The sequence below is a fragment of the Acanthaster planci genome, linkage group LG15, assembly GCF_054643075.1.
Source record: "Acanthaster planci isolate LZ-2023a linkage group LG15, COTS_SCS, whole genome shotgun sequence".
Taxonomy (NCBI): domain Eukaryota; kingdom Metazoa; phylum Echinodermata; class Asteroidea; order Valvatida; family Acanthasteridae; genus Acanthaster; species Acanthaster planci.
The window spans coordinates 7,334,047-7,347,128 of record NC_141791.1 but is presented as its reverse complement, the minus strand read 5'-3'; the positions used below and the strand labels follow the sequence as shown (position 1 = coordinate 7,347,128).

Genomic DNA, 13,082 nt, shown 5'->3' with positions numbered 1-13,082 from the left:
AAGCAGGGGTTTAGAAAACATGCGTAACATGTACGCTTCCCGACTTGGAAATTTAGTCAAAATACGCAGCATAAAATTTTGTGCAGAACGTAAAATACACAGAAAGTAGAAAGAGTACCATAAGTTTCTACATTTTTCATGTTAACATTCGTAGCCGACTCTACTGAAACCTGATTTTTTCATGTTTGTCTACGAACAGCTTTTCACGCTGGTCTGTGCAAAACCATGATAAGTTATTCAGAAAAATTCTGAATCGACGAGAAAGACTCAAAGCAAAACAAAGGTGTCATGTTCAGGAATGCAGTAGTAAACCGAAATGGGCTTCTGTGCACGCACTGTACGCATGGATCGTTTTTGTGTACAAAAACGTGGTCACCAGACTCCCTGAAGACACATGCAGCAAAATTGATTTCCAGCCCACGGCGACCACACTATTTGCACACACGGATAGAGTTTGAGTTGAGCATGTGCTTACAGCAGCCCGTCAACATGCATGATTTGGCATTTTAATTGATTGTAAAGCACCTTAGAGCCTTGAGGAACAAGGCACTGTATAAAAAAGTGTGAATAATAAAATGGCATCCACCCGCTGTAGCCTTACACCTGCCACTGTACATACATACATGTACATCCATGGGCGGATACAGACTACACTGTGCATGTACAGTATTTTGTCTATGGTATCATGAGTTCATGATTATCTCTAAGCCTTTTTTTTTACTATATTTTTTCAAGAGAAATAACAAGTACCGGTACATGTATTATTATATTTACTGAGGTACATGTAAAAGGACTGAGTACCAGCATAATACCGGTACTCAGTTTCTCCACCACCACTGTACATGTGTTACGGACTACAGTGTTCTCCCTCTCATGAAGAGGAATACAATACTAAAAAACACTGAGGGAAAAAGAGTACTGTACTCTACTCTAAGAAAGGATGTGGGTATTGTACTCATGGCTTGAAGAAATGTATTAGAAATGTACATATACTGTATCTAAATCCCTGGTGTACATGTAGTTCATCAACCCCCAATACCAGGACACAATATGCAACTTTTGTTGCCAGTGTACAAGGTAAGGTACACCTGTAGGTCTTCTAAGACAAATATCTGAGAAGGTCTAAATTTGCATGTTAACTTCCATAACATTTTTTCAGGAGAAAGTAAACTTTTAAATCTTCTCATTTTTTTCTGGCAGAGTGATTTTCTGTCCATACATGTACAGTGTGCATGTATTCTCACCACAACCACAAGACCACAGGGTACTGTAACTGGGCATTCTGGTTTTCGTCTACAGATGACAAAGTGAGGATAAAGTCAATTTGCATCAATCACACAGACTGAATACAAGTACAGTACACTGTACATGTACCTCTAGTGTCAAAGATAAACCACATGTTGAACAAGATTTCTGCAATTGTTTCACACATCCTTTTTGTGTTAGGCTTTGTAAAAAAAATGTTTAGCGTCCCCACCCGCTTCCTTTTAGGGGCCACCTCAATTTTATTATTTTTAATAAAAAGTTGGTAAAAACTGCAAGAGGTCACATGATCAATCAGACAATGAAAAACTTCTGTAAACAGTAGACTCTGTTGGTGACCATGTGATCTCCCGTTCAAACATGTCTTCAAATGTCCACATGTGGCCATGGCTGAAAACTGCACACAAGTCTACAATGTATGGAAATGGTGGCCATCTTGAAAAAAGACTCATCCTCCCAACAATACATTCATACACCGTATCTTTCAAAAACCTGAATCTTCCACATGGTTTTTGTTTACCTGTTTTATTATTTTTGGTTTGTTTTTAACTTGGTTTCAAACACATCCTGGTTCAAGAACTGTAAGTCACCATGGTAGCCTAAGGACAAATATTTGCAAACTCTGGGTATAATCCGAAGCAACAATGTGAATGCACATGTACATGTATGTACTTTGCCCTGCTTAAAAAAGGGATCAGGTCAACTCGACCCAATACCAACTCGAACCCATGCGAATTCAGAGTCTCAGACACAAGCCAACTCGGACTTATGCCAACTCAGACCCAACCCAAACCTACATGTACCTACCTAAGGAGGACTTGATTTAAAAAACTTCTCTCAACAAGGAGGAGAATTTGGTATATTTTTCGGTATATGTAATTTAAAGCATCTAAGAAATAACTTTTAAAAAATATAAGCCATGAAAAAAAGAGCACAAAATTGACGGGAAATGATGAGAAAAGTTTAGCTTTCTTCATTCTCTTACCGTTTATAATCACTCTCACTATACCAACATATTTGCCAAGTCTTATACCTCTAAATCACTGAAAATTATCTTCAAGTTTGACTGCTTTAAAAATGTACCGGTACAATACATGTATGTTGGTTGCGAACGTCATATTTGACTGAATTTTGATGACATTCAAAACTTTGACAAAACACGCATGATGTTCGAAAATGCCGAAAATGCTGTCACATGTAGTGCTTAAAAATTCCATGTGTGATGTTCACTTTGCCACTTATTTTGGAGATACATGTATCTCCGCTGAAAATTAAATAAGGAGTGGTACATGTATACAGTACCCAATACTTACCAGGTTTTATAAAAATGGATATCAGAGTTGGGGGGGCAAAATCTGTCCCCCAGCTGTGAGATAATACAAAATAACCTGTTTCTTTTACAATGTTTTAGGGTTAAATCCTTGCTGGTTGCAGCCAATTCCGACCCTATCGGTACAAAAACATGTACATGCATCGTACCTGTGTACACATCTGTAACCCTAACCCTACATAATACTACAAATTACTACTTGTAGTAAAATGTATTACTGAGCAAAGTTGCTTGTAAGAGGACATGACTTTATTGTTCTGTGAAGCCATAAGATAGAATAGATAAGACAATGTAGCATACAGTGCTGTGGCACTATGAATGCATGGCTTTATTGTTCTCTGCACAAGTAACAATGGAAGTAACCTAGCCAGAATAGAGTGCATCACTACAAATAAATTCCCATAGACAGCAGTGATAAATCCCCATACTTCACAAATATTTAAAAAATACTCACAACTCTCACAGGTGTTCAGGCTGCACAGGAAAATGATGTTCCACATGTCCTCTTTCATTTTCCTTTCAATTTTCGGGGGCTGACCAATGAATTTTTGAGAAATTTTCACCAGAAGCAGACCACCCCTAAAATGCAGAAAATGTCCCTGTCCAGAAAAGTAGCCATTTTGAAAAACCCTCCCTCAGCAAAATGGCTCAAATAGTGCCAATTTTAAACCCGATTGCATCCAAATTGCTCAGAATTGGAAGCCCTGAGTCCGGCCCAGAGGTCCAGTCTCATATTTCTTGAATTCCTCAGTTCCATGGCTCTCAGGACCCTCTAATATAGAATATTTTGAGTGTATAACTTTTATTAATGAGCTTGGCGGACATATTTCTGGCCTAATTACCAGGGTGCACCCAGAAGTAGTAATCTGTAGCGCTAGGTCCTTCAGGCTCAGACTATTACTTAGTATTTTGTAGTACTGTGTAGTGTAAGCCAAATAATATGCTTGGCGGTCAGGGTTAAAGTGTTCTAAATGAATTTTTCATACACGTACATACAATTTTTCTTCAATTTTGTATTCTTCAATGTATGAAAATTCTTTTACTTTCCTGTTTGGCTAAATGCACTGAAAAGTGCATGCTTTCAAACAATTTATCCACGCTTTCTCAGACAACTGAGGGCGCTGTTGATGTGAAGTCAACTAGAGAAGAAATGGTTCAGTGCATAAAGCAGGTTCCGCAAAATATATATCATTAGATAATGTTCAACTTTTGGGGTTCATTCTTCCTGAAGAAGTGAACAGCAGTGAAATAATTCCTAACATCTGATGTATTGAGGGAAGTCCCGGCTGATATCTGGAACAATGATGACCATGTCCATCTTTCAACTTAATTGGAGTTAATTAATTAAAGTCTCGAACGTCAGCATTTTTGACAGACGTGAACAACCTGTTGAAATCCTAGCCACTAAAATTTACCGAGGAGTGATAATCCCTGAGGTTATTTTACACAGATTTATTTGTGGTGAAAGGTGATAATATTCACATATATTAAAACCATGATCACGAAATTAAAAAATACCTCTCACAATTAATCGGGTCTCGAAGTCGCCAGTCACAAATGTCATTCGATTCTGTCATTAGTGTCAAAAAATGGACTGCAAAAAACTGCAAGTAAAATCCAAATCGACGTACAACACAAGCTTTTAAAAAAAGTGCAAAAAAGCACTGCCAAACCATCGCAGACCGATCAAATTTTCCTCAAGTATGTTTCTGAAAACTGCAGTCCAAAAAATTGATCGTGGCGGCTTTCGTCATTATATTGCGGTGCCGTTCGAGAAACGTTTCCCTTCATTGTGGCCTGTTTGACCTTTGACATCAATCCAGATAGTGCGTCCTCTTTTTTGTTTGATATTCATGAGCCCCTCCATGTAAAAAAAAAAGAAAAATCAGTTGTTCTGAATGACGTTCGAAAAAAAAAGACGTCAGAGACATAAAATACGATTCATGACGAAAATCTAATCATCAGATGTGCTAATTTAAATTTAATTTTCAGCAGAGATACACATGTATCTCCAAAATAAGCGGAAAAATGAATAATAAAAAATACAATGTACAACATGCTCAATGTACATGTACAGTTAGCGTGTGTCATCAGGTACATTTACTGTACATGTTGCAAATGGATGTACATGTATGGTACATGTAAGACTTGAGTTGAATATCTGCATCAGTCATGTCAGTACCCACAGAGATGAACAAACAGCACAGGGAAGAGTGAGTCAGCAGTGTCCTTACAAATATGCAACATCTGCTTGAAATGCTTGAATGCACCTTTGTAAGTTCACAACACCCATTACGTGAAGGTATTGCCTACAATGCAAACAGGCTTATTATGTTTGAACTGAAAGGAACAAGGACAATTACACGTAGTTGCCTCTGACATGTTTTAAACATGATACATGAAATTGAAGGGTGGTTTACAACTTTACAAGTATGGTACAATGTACATGTATGAGGAAGCCTGTTCTGTTTTTATTTGGTTGAATGTACATTTTTGTACAGTAAATGTATTTTAATGCTAGCATGTACATGTACATGTACCAATGTACATGTACATACATTATGTACATGTTTAGAATTATACATGTACATGTACAGAAGCAGTACTAAGTACTGTTTGCACGTCCCTGCCATGTACAGCAGTTACACCACATGTATGTATGTCTAGAACATGTAGAATGTACGCGATATCAAATGCAGCATTCAAACATCTGTTATCTCTTAAAGTCAGATGTATGTACCTGTAACTAAAGTTGTGCAAAAAACAGCCAAAAAATACATGTTCCAAGAACTACTGAGACACTATTGTGATGCAAAAATAAGCAGCTTACATGTACATACTGTATGTACATGTAGTATACCGGTACATGTACACTGCACATTCTTGCATAACTGGAAACCAATGATCCAAAATGAACAAATTTAGGCCAGGCCTCATTAGATCAGCAGACAAATCCTAGTAAAAACTGCTGTGGGCAAGTAAAATGCATTTTAAACATGTACATTGAAACTTGTTAAGCAGACTGGTAAAGAAAAACTTTCATTTTTCTTATTTTCAAAGACGAATAACACAAAGTTAACAAAAATTCTGAGTTTTGATTGTACATGTCCATGTACATGTACATGTTTGTATGTTGTTCTTACCATTTATTATCTACTAGTACATGTATGTACAGGTACATATACGGTATGTAATACACTTTCAAGTTTTAAAATTGACAACAATACCTAAAATGAAAAGGAAAATACCAATCAAAGTTACAGGTAGTTTTGTTAATATCCAGAAGGCTGGTGAATATTCGGGGAGGCTACTGAAAAAATCAGCCAAATACTGTAAGGTCAAGGCCTGGTGTGGGCACATTGGTACATGCACATGTACATGTACTGTACAGTTCTATTTTACATGTACAGTCTACATATTCATGTACATGTACTTATCGATCCAAACAGTACATTGTGTGTATCAAAGGGCAGGACATAAATGTACGTATGTGTGACATCATTATTGCACATCTTCAATCTACTCAAATACCTACATTTGTAACGCATGTGCACCGTGTGATGCACACTCAGTGTTTGATGTGTTTGGGGGTTTTGTCCTAAGGAGAAACAGAGGGTAGCGAGTCAAAACTCCGATTTTTTTTTCAAGAAATAGTCAATCACATGGTCTCAAATCCATACCTGTAGGTCAGAAGATGCAAAGAGATATATGGGTTTGTCCACACATTTGCGTGACATTCATTAAAAATTTCCAAATGTAAAATTTAGCCATTATTTTTTGCTTCCATACACTGTGCATGTATGTCTTCACTGTTTCTGATTGCTGCCACAAAAAGGTGTGATCAATACACTGAGCAGTATTTGAAAAATTACAGACGTTTATTCTTGAAGATATAAGGTTTGTCACATGGACAGACACTTTGCTTCTTACATGTAAATTATGAAAATGACCTGCAACGTATTAAATGCTATTTTGATTTTACTTTTAGAAACTTTCATTACCTCACAAAAACAATTTCAGTGTACTACATGTATATATAACACTGAAACTTATTTAAAGAGGTAAAATTTGTCACGGGACTGACATCACATTTGTCACATGGACAGATATAACATATGTCACATGGACAGACATACACTGTATAATTTAGAGCCTGAAAACAGAATTGTTAACAAACTTGGTTGTTTTTAGTTTTCAAAATCATTCTTGTTAAAAAGACTATAACTTCAGCTAAAATAAACACACGTGAGTTTTCTCAATGAGTAACATTGGTTACACTGACAGATGTAACGTTTGTCACATCACCTGGGGACAGACAGTCTTCATACTTTTATTTCAGCAAAATGAACTGACTTTTAGTAATGAATTATTTATTATTTTTATTTAAATGTATGGATGTACCATAAGATAAGTCTTCAAAGATTTTTACATTTAGAAGGAAAAAAATAATGGACAGACATTTGCAAATTTTTCTAAAATCAAATCTTAGTTTTGTCATCTCACAGAAAAAAACACAAATATGATGTAAACTTTCATTGTAAAAACTTTTCTCAGGAAGATACATGTATATATTTTTGTTCAGGTTATCTGCTCGAGGAAGGGCAAAATCAGCCTGTTTGATGTTTGACACTCTGTGGGTAGACACTGCGACATACCCTATTCCTTAATTACATGTACATGTAGCTCTCCTTAAATTCCGGTTGAAGATAAACCTACAGAAATAAAGAGCCATAGATTTTGACATATTTCTCCAATGTTATACCTGTAGTACCCAGGTTTTAACAGATGAAGTGCTTTTCTCCATGAGAGTGGTACTTTAAATAACCTGAAAAACAAGAGTTGACACAGTTATGTGCATGTCCAACCAGAACCCCTAAAATAAGCTGGACATTTTCATCAAAATCCTGATTATTTCAACAAACCAAATCCTATTAAACTGTGTACACCAAGTCTCTTCATGTCAACAAAGTTAAAGAGATGATGTTGGTTACATCTACGCGTGCAAATGTGTCTTTTAGTGTGGACAGACCTTGTGCATCAGTTGACAGCTTTTGGGGGAAGATTTCATTGAGAAAGTGGAATACATGTATTTTTAAAATGTACATGTACAGTACATGTACATGTATGGTACAATGTAAATGTACCCTGATTTGACATACATCATACATGTACATGTAACTAGACAGCAGTTAAGATACATGTACATAGTCTTACAAACCCATAATATAACTTGGAGTTCTGTAATTAGATTTACACCTACAAGAATTAGTCAAAACATAAAACTCTTTGAAAATATCCATCCAGTTGTGTCCTGATTGACACTTACCATGCTTAGTACAGCCTCTTATTTCCAGATTTCAGCAAAATATCATTCAAAAAATTAGGTAGAAGGCACATTTACAAGAACGCTCTGACTTTGATTGCCATGGTCAGGATGGTCCAAGTAATTACACATACATGTAGGACTCTACAAATCATGTCCAAATGTTAAAAGTGATTTGTAGAGTCCTTTACTTGGACAAGATTTACCATATAGGTGCATGTACCTTGCATGTCATGCATGTGTACATGTACATGTACTTGTAATTGTACCATTGTGTACATGTATGATGTACATGTACAAGGTATATCGATACCTAGATACGGTGCCAAGAACATCTAGAACAGAAAACCACACATTTCTTCCCTTATGTCACACAGGACGGTTTCCTAATTAGCATCTGAAATTAAAGATTGTGCCAGATCAAGCAAGTGTTTATGGTCCTGAACACAACTGGATAGATTGCTGTTTCCTTGAGTCTGGTGGGGGTACAGGTAGACCTCTGGCCAACAGGTAGGCCTAAATCTTTCAAGGGGTTATGTACCTGATGAATACTGATGAGATTACTGAGATCTTCAGTACTGTCGGAAGTTTTCAAACCTCTCCCAAGTCCTTCAGCTTCATCGAGCTCCTCTGGGGTCGGCCAGCTGGGTGCATACCGCGGCTTGTCAGGCGGATCGCCATTTTCCTGACGTCTGCGGTATTCGCGCATCTCCACCGTGTCTTCACGGTCCAGCCCACCGTCGCTGCGGGGCATGGTGGCCGCGGAAGAAGACAGCACCGACGCTGTACCTTCTGGTGAATCTATCGGCTCTCGATTCTCTTGGTTGTCTGAGGAATTTATTAGTTTTTTATCTTCAGATGGTGCCACCCGTGCTGACCAAGGAGGTGGTAGTACATTTATGCAGCTCACACTGGCTTCACTGTGTTCTGATGGGGCAGACTCAGGCCTTGTTGTTTGCACTTTCTGAGTATTTGGCGTAGTCAATGTTTCTGATGGATCGCCTATCGCGTCCTGTTCACCAACCCCTGCCGGTAGATGATCGCTGACTTCTAAGGGCGAGTGGTATGCGTACGGGTGGACAACAGGCGGTAATCCTTTGGCTGCCTCGGCCTCTAATAAAGCTTCAGAGTCGCTGTGTGAAAGGGAAACGGTGTTTGGACGGTGACTGCCCGACCCAATGGCCGGTGAAGAGCTCATTTGAGCTTGAGCTTTCACCCTTGCGTGACATCAACACGCACGAACACCTGCGCTTAAATTAAAATTATTGACGTTCAGCCAACCGTATGTACATGTATGTAGGTCTTGGTGACGTGTGGCACCAGCCTGTACTTTGAACTTCGGGTGCTCCACCCGGTACCGCCCATAATACAGGCGAGTTACTATGAGGAATATAAATTTTCGCTTTGTTTACTCGTCGCTGTGATAAATTTTTCCCACTGGAACACATATAAATAGATTTCAAAATGAAACTAAGGATCAATAGAGCGTGACAAGTGCTGAGAATAGCTCCATGGTATCTGAGCAAAGACTGGAGTACATGATGATCACCGATTTTCACGGTTCAGTTTTTAGACAGGACCAGTTGGGAACACTGTACTCATGGTACCGGTGGCCATACATATGCCCTACGGAAAACTTAATCAGGCTACTGTGACTGCTCATAGGGGTCGTAGGCTCGGGCTTCTTAGATCTTTTACACGCTTTAAGTTTTCTACCAACGGTGGGTGACACCATACATATAGGCCCTTCATAGAGAAAGACGGGCTCGTCTGATTAATAAATAGGTTGCAAAGGGGGTGTCTGGGGTGATCAGCTATGAGGGTAATTGAACGTACGGTCGCCGTGTATTCTTCCCCCTTTCAGCATAGTAAACCATTAGGAGGTGACGTCAAGCTCCTTGGCAATATTTGGAATATAATGAGCTTCTATCATGCCTACCTCCTCTTGCGGCCACTCCGTCTTGCTCCCCTAGTCACCCTCCGCACGGGTGGTGCCGGTGCCGTGACTGGTGAGCCCTGAGCTGGTTCTGCCTCCGTCATCTTTGCCTATTCCGAAATACGATCATCTCTGCGTGGATGCTGGTTACAACTTCAGCTTCATATAGGCCTATCATGCAGACACTGACTTCTGGGGGAAATTGTTTTACCACGAAATGGTGGTTTCAAAACAGAGAGTCGTTTGATTTGTTCAGACAAATCACGAAATCAATCCTTGAGACAAGGGCGTTAATTCGAACGAAAATTCATTCCAAAGTGCCAAGAACACGGGAGGCCTTCGCTTCCTATTATTGACTATCAGTGGGCGCTGCCGCCCAAATATATGCATTGTGTATGACAAGGGTTATTCCATAGTCTTAAACCATGTGTTCTTATTCCTCCATTGCATGGGCGTAAATCCCGGAGGGTGGGGGTATATATCCCCCCACGTTTTTGTGATGAGCAAAATCATTAAAGCAGATTTTGAAGAATTGTCAGGATTTCCCAACGACTAAAATGTTTGCAATATCAATAAAAAGGGAAAGCAATTTTAAAAATCCATAATATACCATTCTGCAAGATTCTGCATGAATTTGGTACACATTACAGATGTAAATCTTTGTCACGTCACGAACATACCCCCCATATAGTCTATATGGTATCACTCCTCCCTCCGCTTTTCATAGTATCCGTGGCCGCACCCCCACTTCCCCCATCCCCCAATTTCCCGGCAACACAGATTTACGCCACTGCTCCGTGGTCTTACCAAACTCCTTGTGACATCTTACGAATGAAAATTTTGTGCACAATGACATCTTTCCCAGTTCCATCAACAAGCTGACTTTAAACTTTTTAAGTGATCCAAGTAGCAATGAATCATTTGTGAGGAGAGCCTTCGGAGGAAAAGCAAGATGCATTCATTCTTCAGAGGTGTCGGCACACGCCTCGATGCACTTGGGTGCAACACGAACATGATAACAAGCTGCCTTTATCAATCATATGGCTACTTTTTTCACAAGCTGTTTTACAATCTTGTTGCCTTTGTGCAGTAAACACAATCCAATACCGGAAGGACAGTCCGGAAAGAGTTCCACACACGGACGCCAGTAATTATTTCCCACAGTGACCTATTAGCCGTCAGAGAGCAAAAACATGTCCATAAAAGTTCAATTCAAGAAGGAAAAAACCGAGTCGTTTACTTAGAAAAAACACTTTGAAATTTTCAGACCAGTTCCAGAGGGTTAGTGCACAAGGTGTCAAGTGGCGTCAGTCCTGCCATGATGCAGCCTCATTGTCATGATGATGTGCATCCATCTAAAGCATATGTCTTATTTGTGTAATTCAACATCCCACTCATTACAGGGTCAAGAGACAGTTGCTCCCACAGTAGTCCAAATGTCTCTCCTGTCACAAGTTGGTGTCTGTCTCCGACTTAAGCAATTTATGGTTCTGGTTATTCAAACACCCTATATGTGTGTGGATGAAATAGAAATAACATCGTAGGGGAATTACCTTCACGTCATCATGGCATCAGCATGCGTTCACACCCAAAAATGATCACGCCATCTTATCGGTAACACTTTCAAATGCAGACTTCTAGACAGCCACTCGGCAAAAAAACCTCCCAAAACAGAATGACAGAAATTCTGCAACGGCGAGAACAACACTGCTACCTGTACTCCAAGGCATCAGAGCTAAATATGTGGATGTGAGCCACAGGTTGACGCCCAGCGTGTGGAATTCGTTACCAACAATGGTTTGCACACATCCCGATAGCGCTGACCATTTTCATTACGTGCCACCCCCGTCTTCTTTGCCCTCACCATAGCAACAAGCCGTAAGGATGAAGCAAACCGTTCCTCGGTTTTATTCAAGGACGGAGACCTTCAGCAACCCGCAGCCACTTTTCTCTCCGCTTTTTAATGTAAATTGTCATTGAGATTCGATTAGTTCAAACTTCATTATTCCTCCAACGAAATTCTACACTGGCTCTTACACCCCAGCACATATCTTTTTTTTTTATTAATTCCTGTTACACGCGTTGTATATTTTACATACATTATCAAACCTTAAAAGAATTTAGCATCAATAATAATTGCAACTTAATCAAATTGATACTAGAAATGATTAATCAATTTTGATTCCATTATCCACTTCTCAGTGTAAAGGATCGGTCCTGGCTATGAGTGGGCCTTTTTTTTTTACTGAAGACAATTTACGGGGTCAGGTCCATGACCAAGGGACGGGGGGGGGTATCGAGCGCCCCCTCGGCCAGCAGCTGCCCCTTCTCAATCAGCAAAACCCATAAGTATCAAAATTATCTAAAAGCGCTGTTCTTAAATGGTATAGTGCCCCCCTCGTGTCTGAAGCTGGCAACGGGGCTGGCAAGAGTATTTTATTTACACACGATCTGGATGTTCTTCATACAGATTTATGCTTTGTGATATTTTCACATAAGTAAGCTTCAAGCTCTGCGAAATCTCCCACCAGAGGGATCTGTGACGTGTGCCCCTACCCCCAAAAACGGAGCCAAAATATTTTTGGAAAAATTATGAAGGCAATTTTTGGTCCATTTCATTTCCCGCCTTCCAAAGGCATGTAAAATGTTCCAACATTGGACCTTTTCCCTCAGAGAGCCCCCAAAATGCACAAGCCCCCCCCCCCAAGAAAATTTGGCTCCGGATCCACCCTGGGATCTCCCTAAAGCCTGGACAATTTGGCCACAAGGTTTTATTTTTTGTTCGACTGCATGAGCAACAAACAGGTGGATAGGCAAATGCTCAAGCTTGGTCCATGCCATTTTGACTAGAGTTCTGAACATTGCGCATACATTTGGTGTGCACGGTTTATTCACTTATTACTCGCGTCACTTAATTCACCTAGATCTGAAAAAGGCTACATGTACGGCGTTCGTGAGGTTTGCTTGAAACTTTGTGAGGGATCTTTTCTAGCCCCCATAATTCTAAATGAATGGAGTTTTGATTTGTATACTTTACGCTTTCGTGTTTCGCAGCTAGCTTTTAAGAAGGGAATATAAACATTTGACTGTTCTTTCCCGTTAAAATGAAGGAATTATTTGCAACCGAGGAGCGAGAAGTGAACCTCTCGGCACAACTATTCACGTCAGTATTCAGTTTGCAACTGGGAACGAGACGTGATTTTTGAACATAAGTACGCACCAATTTGGAG

At 39.6% G+C, this 13,082-nt stretch overlaps 1 protein-coding gene across 2 annotated transcripts in view; it reads right to left on the bottom strand.

The window, feature by feature from the left end:
* LOC110984630 (uncharacterized) overlaps positions 1–11,621 on the bottom strand; it is a 43,354-nt gene extending 31,733 nt beyond the window's left edge. Inside the window, exons 1-3 of one of the 2 annotated variants that reach the window (XM_087146479.1) lie at positions 11,406–11,621; positions 9,856–10,044; positions 8,458–9,049 (exon numbers count right to left, since the gene is read on the bottom strand). In XM_087146479.1, coding sequence (XP_087002605.1) covers positions 8,458–9,049; positions 9,856–9,956 — 693 coding nt within the window. In that variant the 5' untranslated portion in view covers positions 9,957–10,044; positions 11,406–11,621. The remainder of the gene's footprint in view (positions 1–8,457; positions 9,050–9,855; positions 10,045–11,405) is intronic. The other variant, XM_087146480.1, reaches the window with a different exon arrangement.
* Between the last annotated feature and the right edge of the window lie 1,461 nt (positions 11,622–13,082).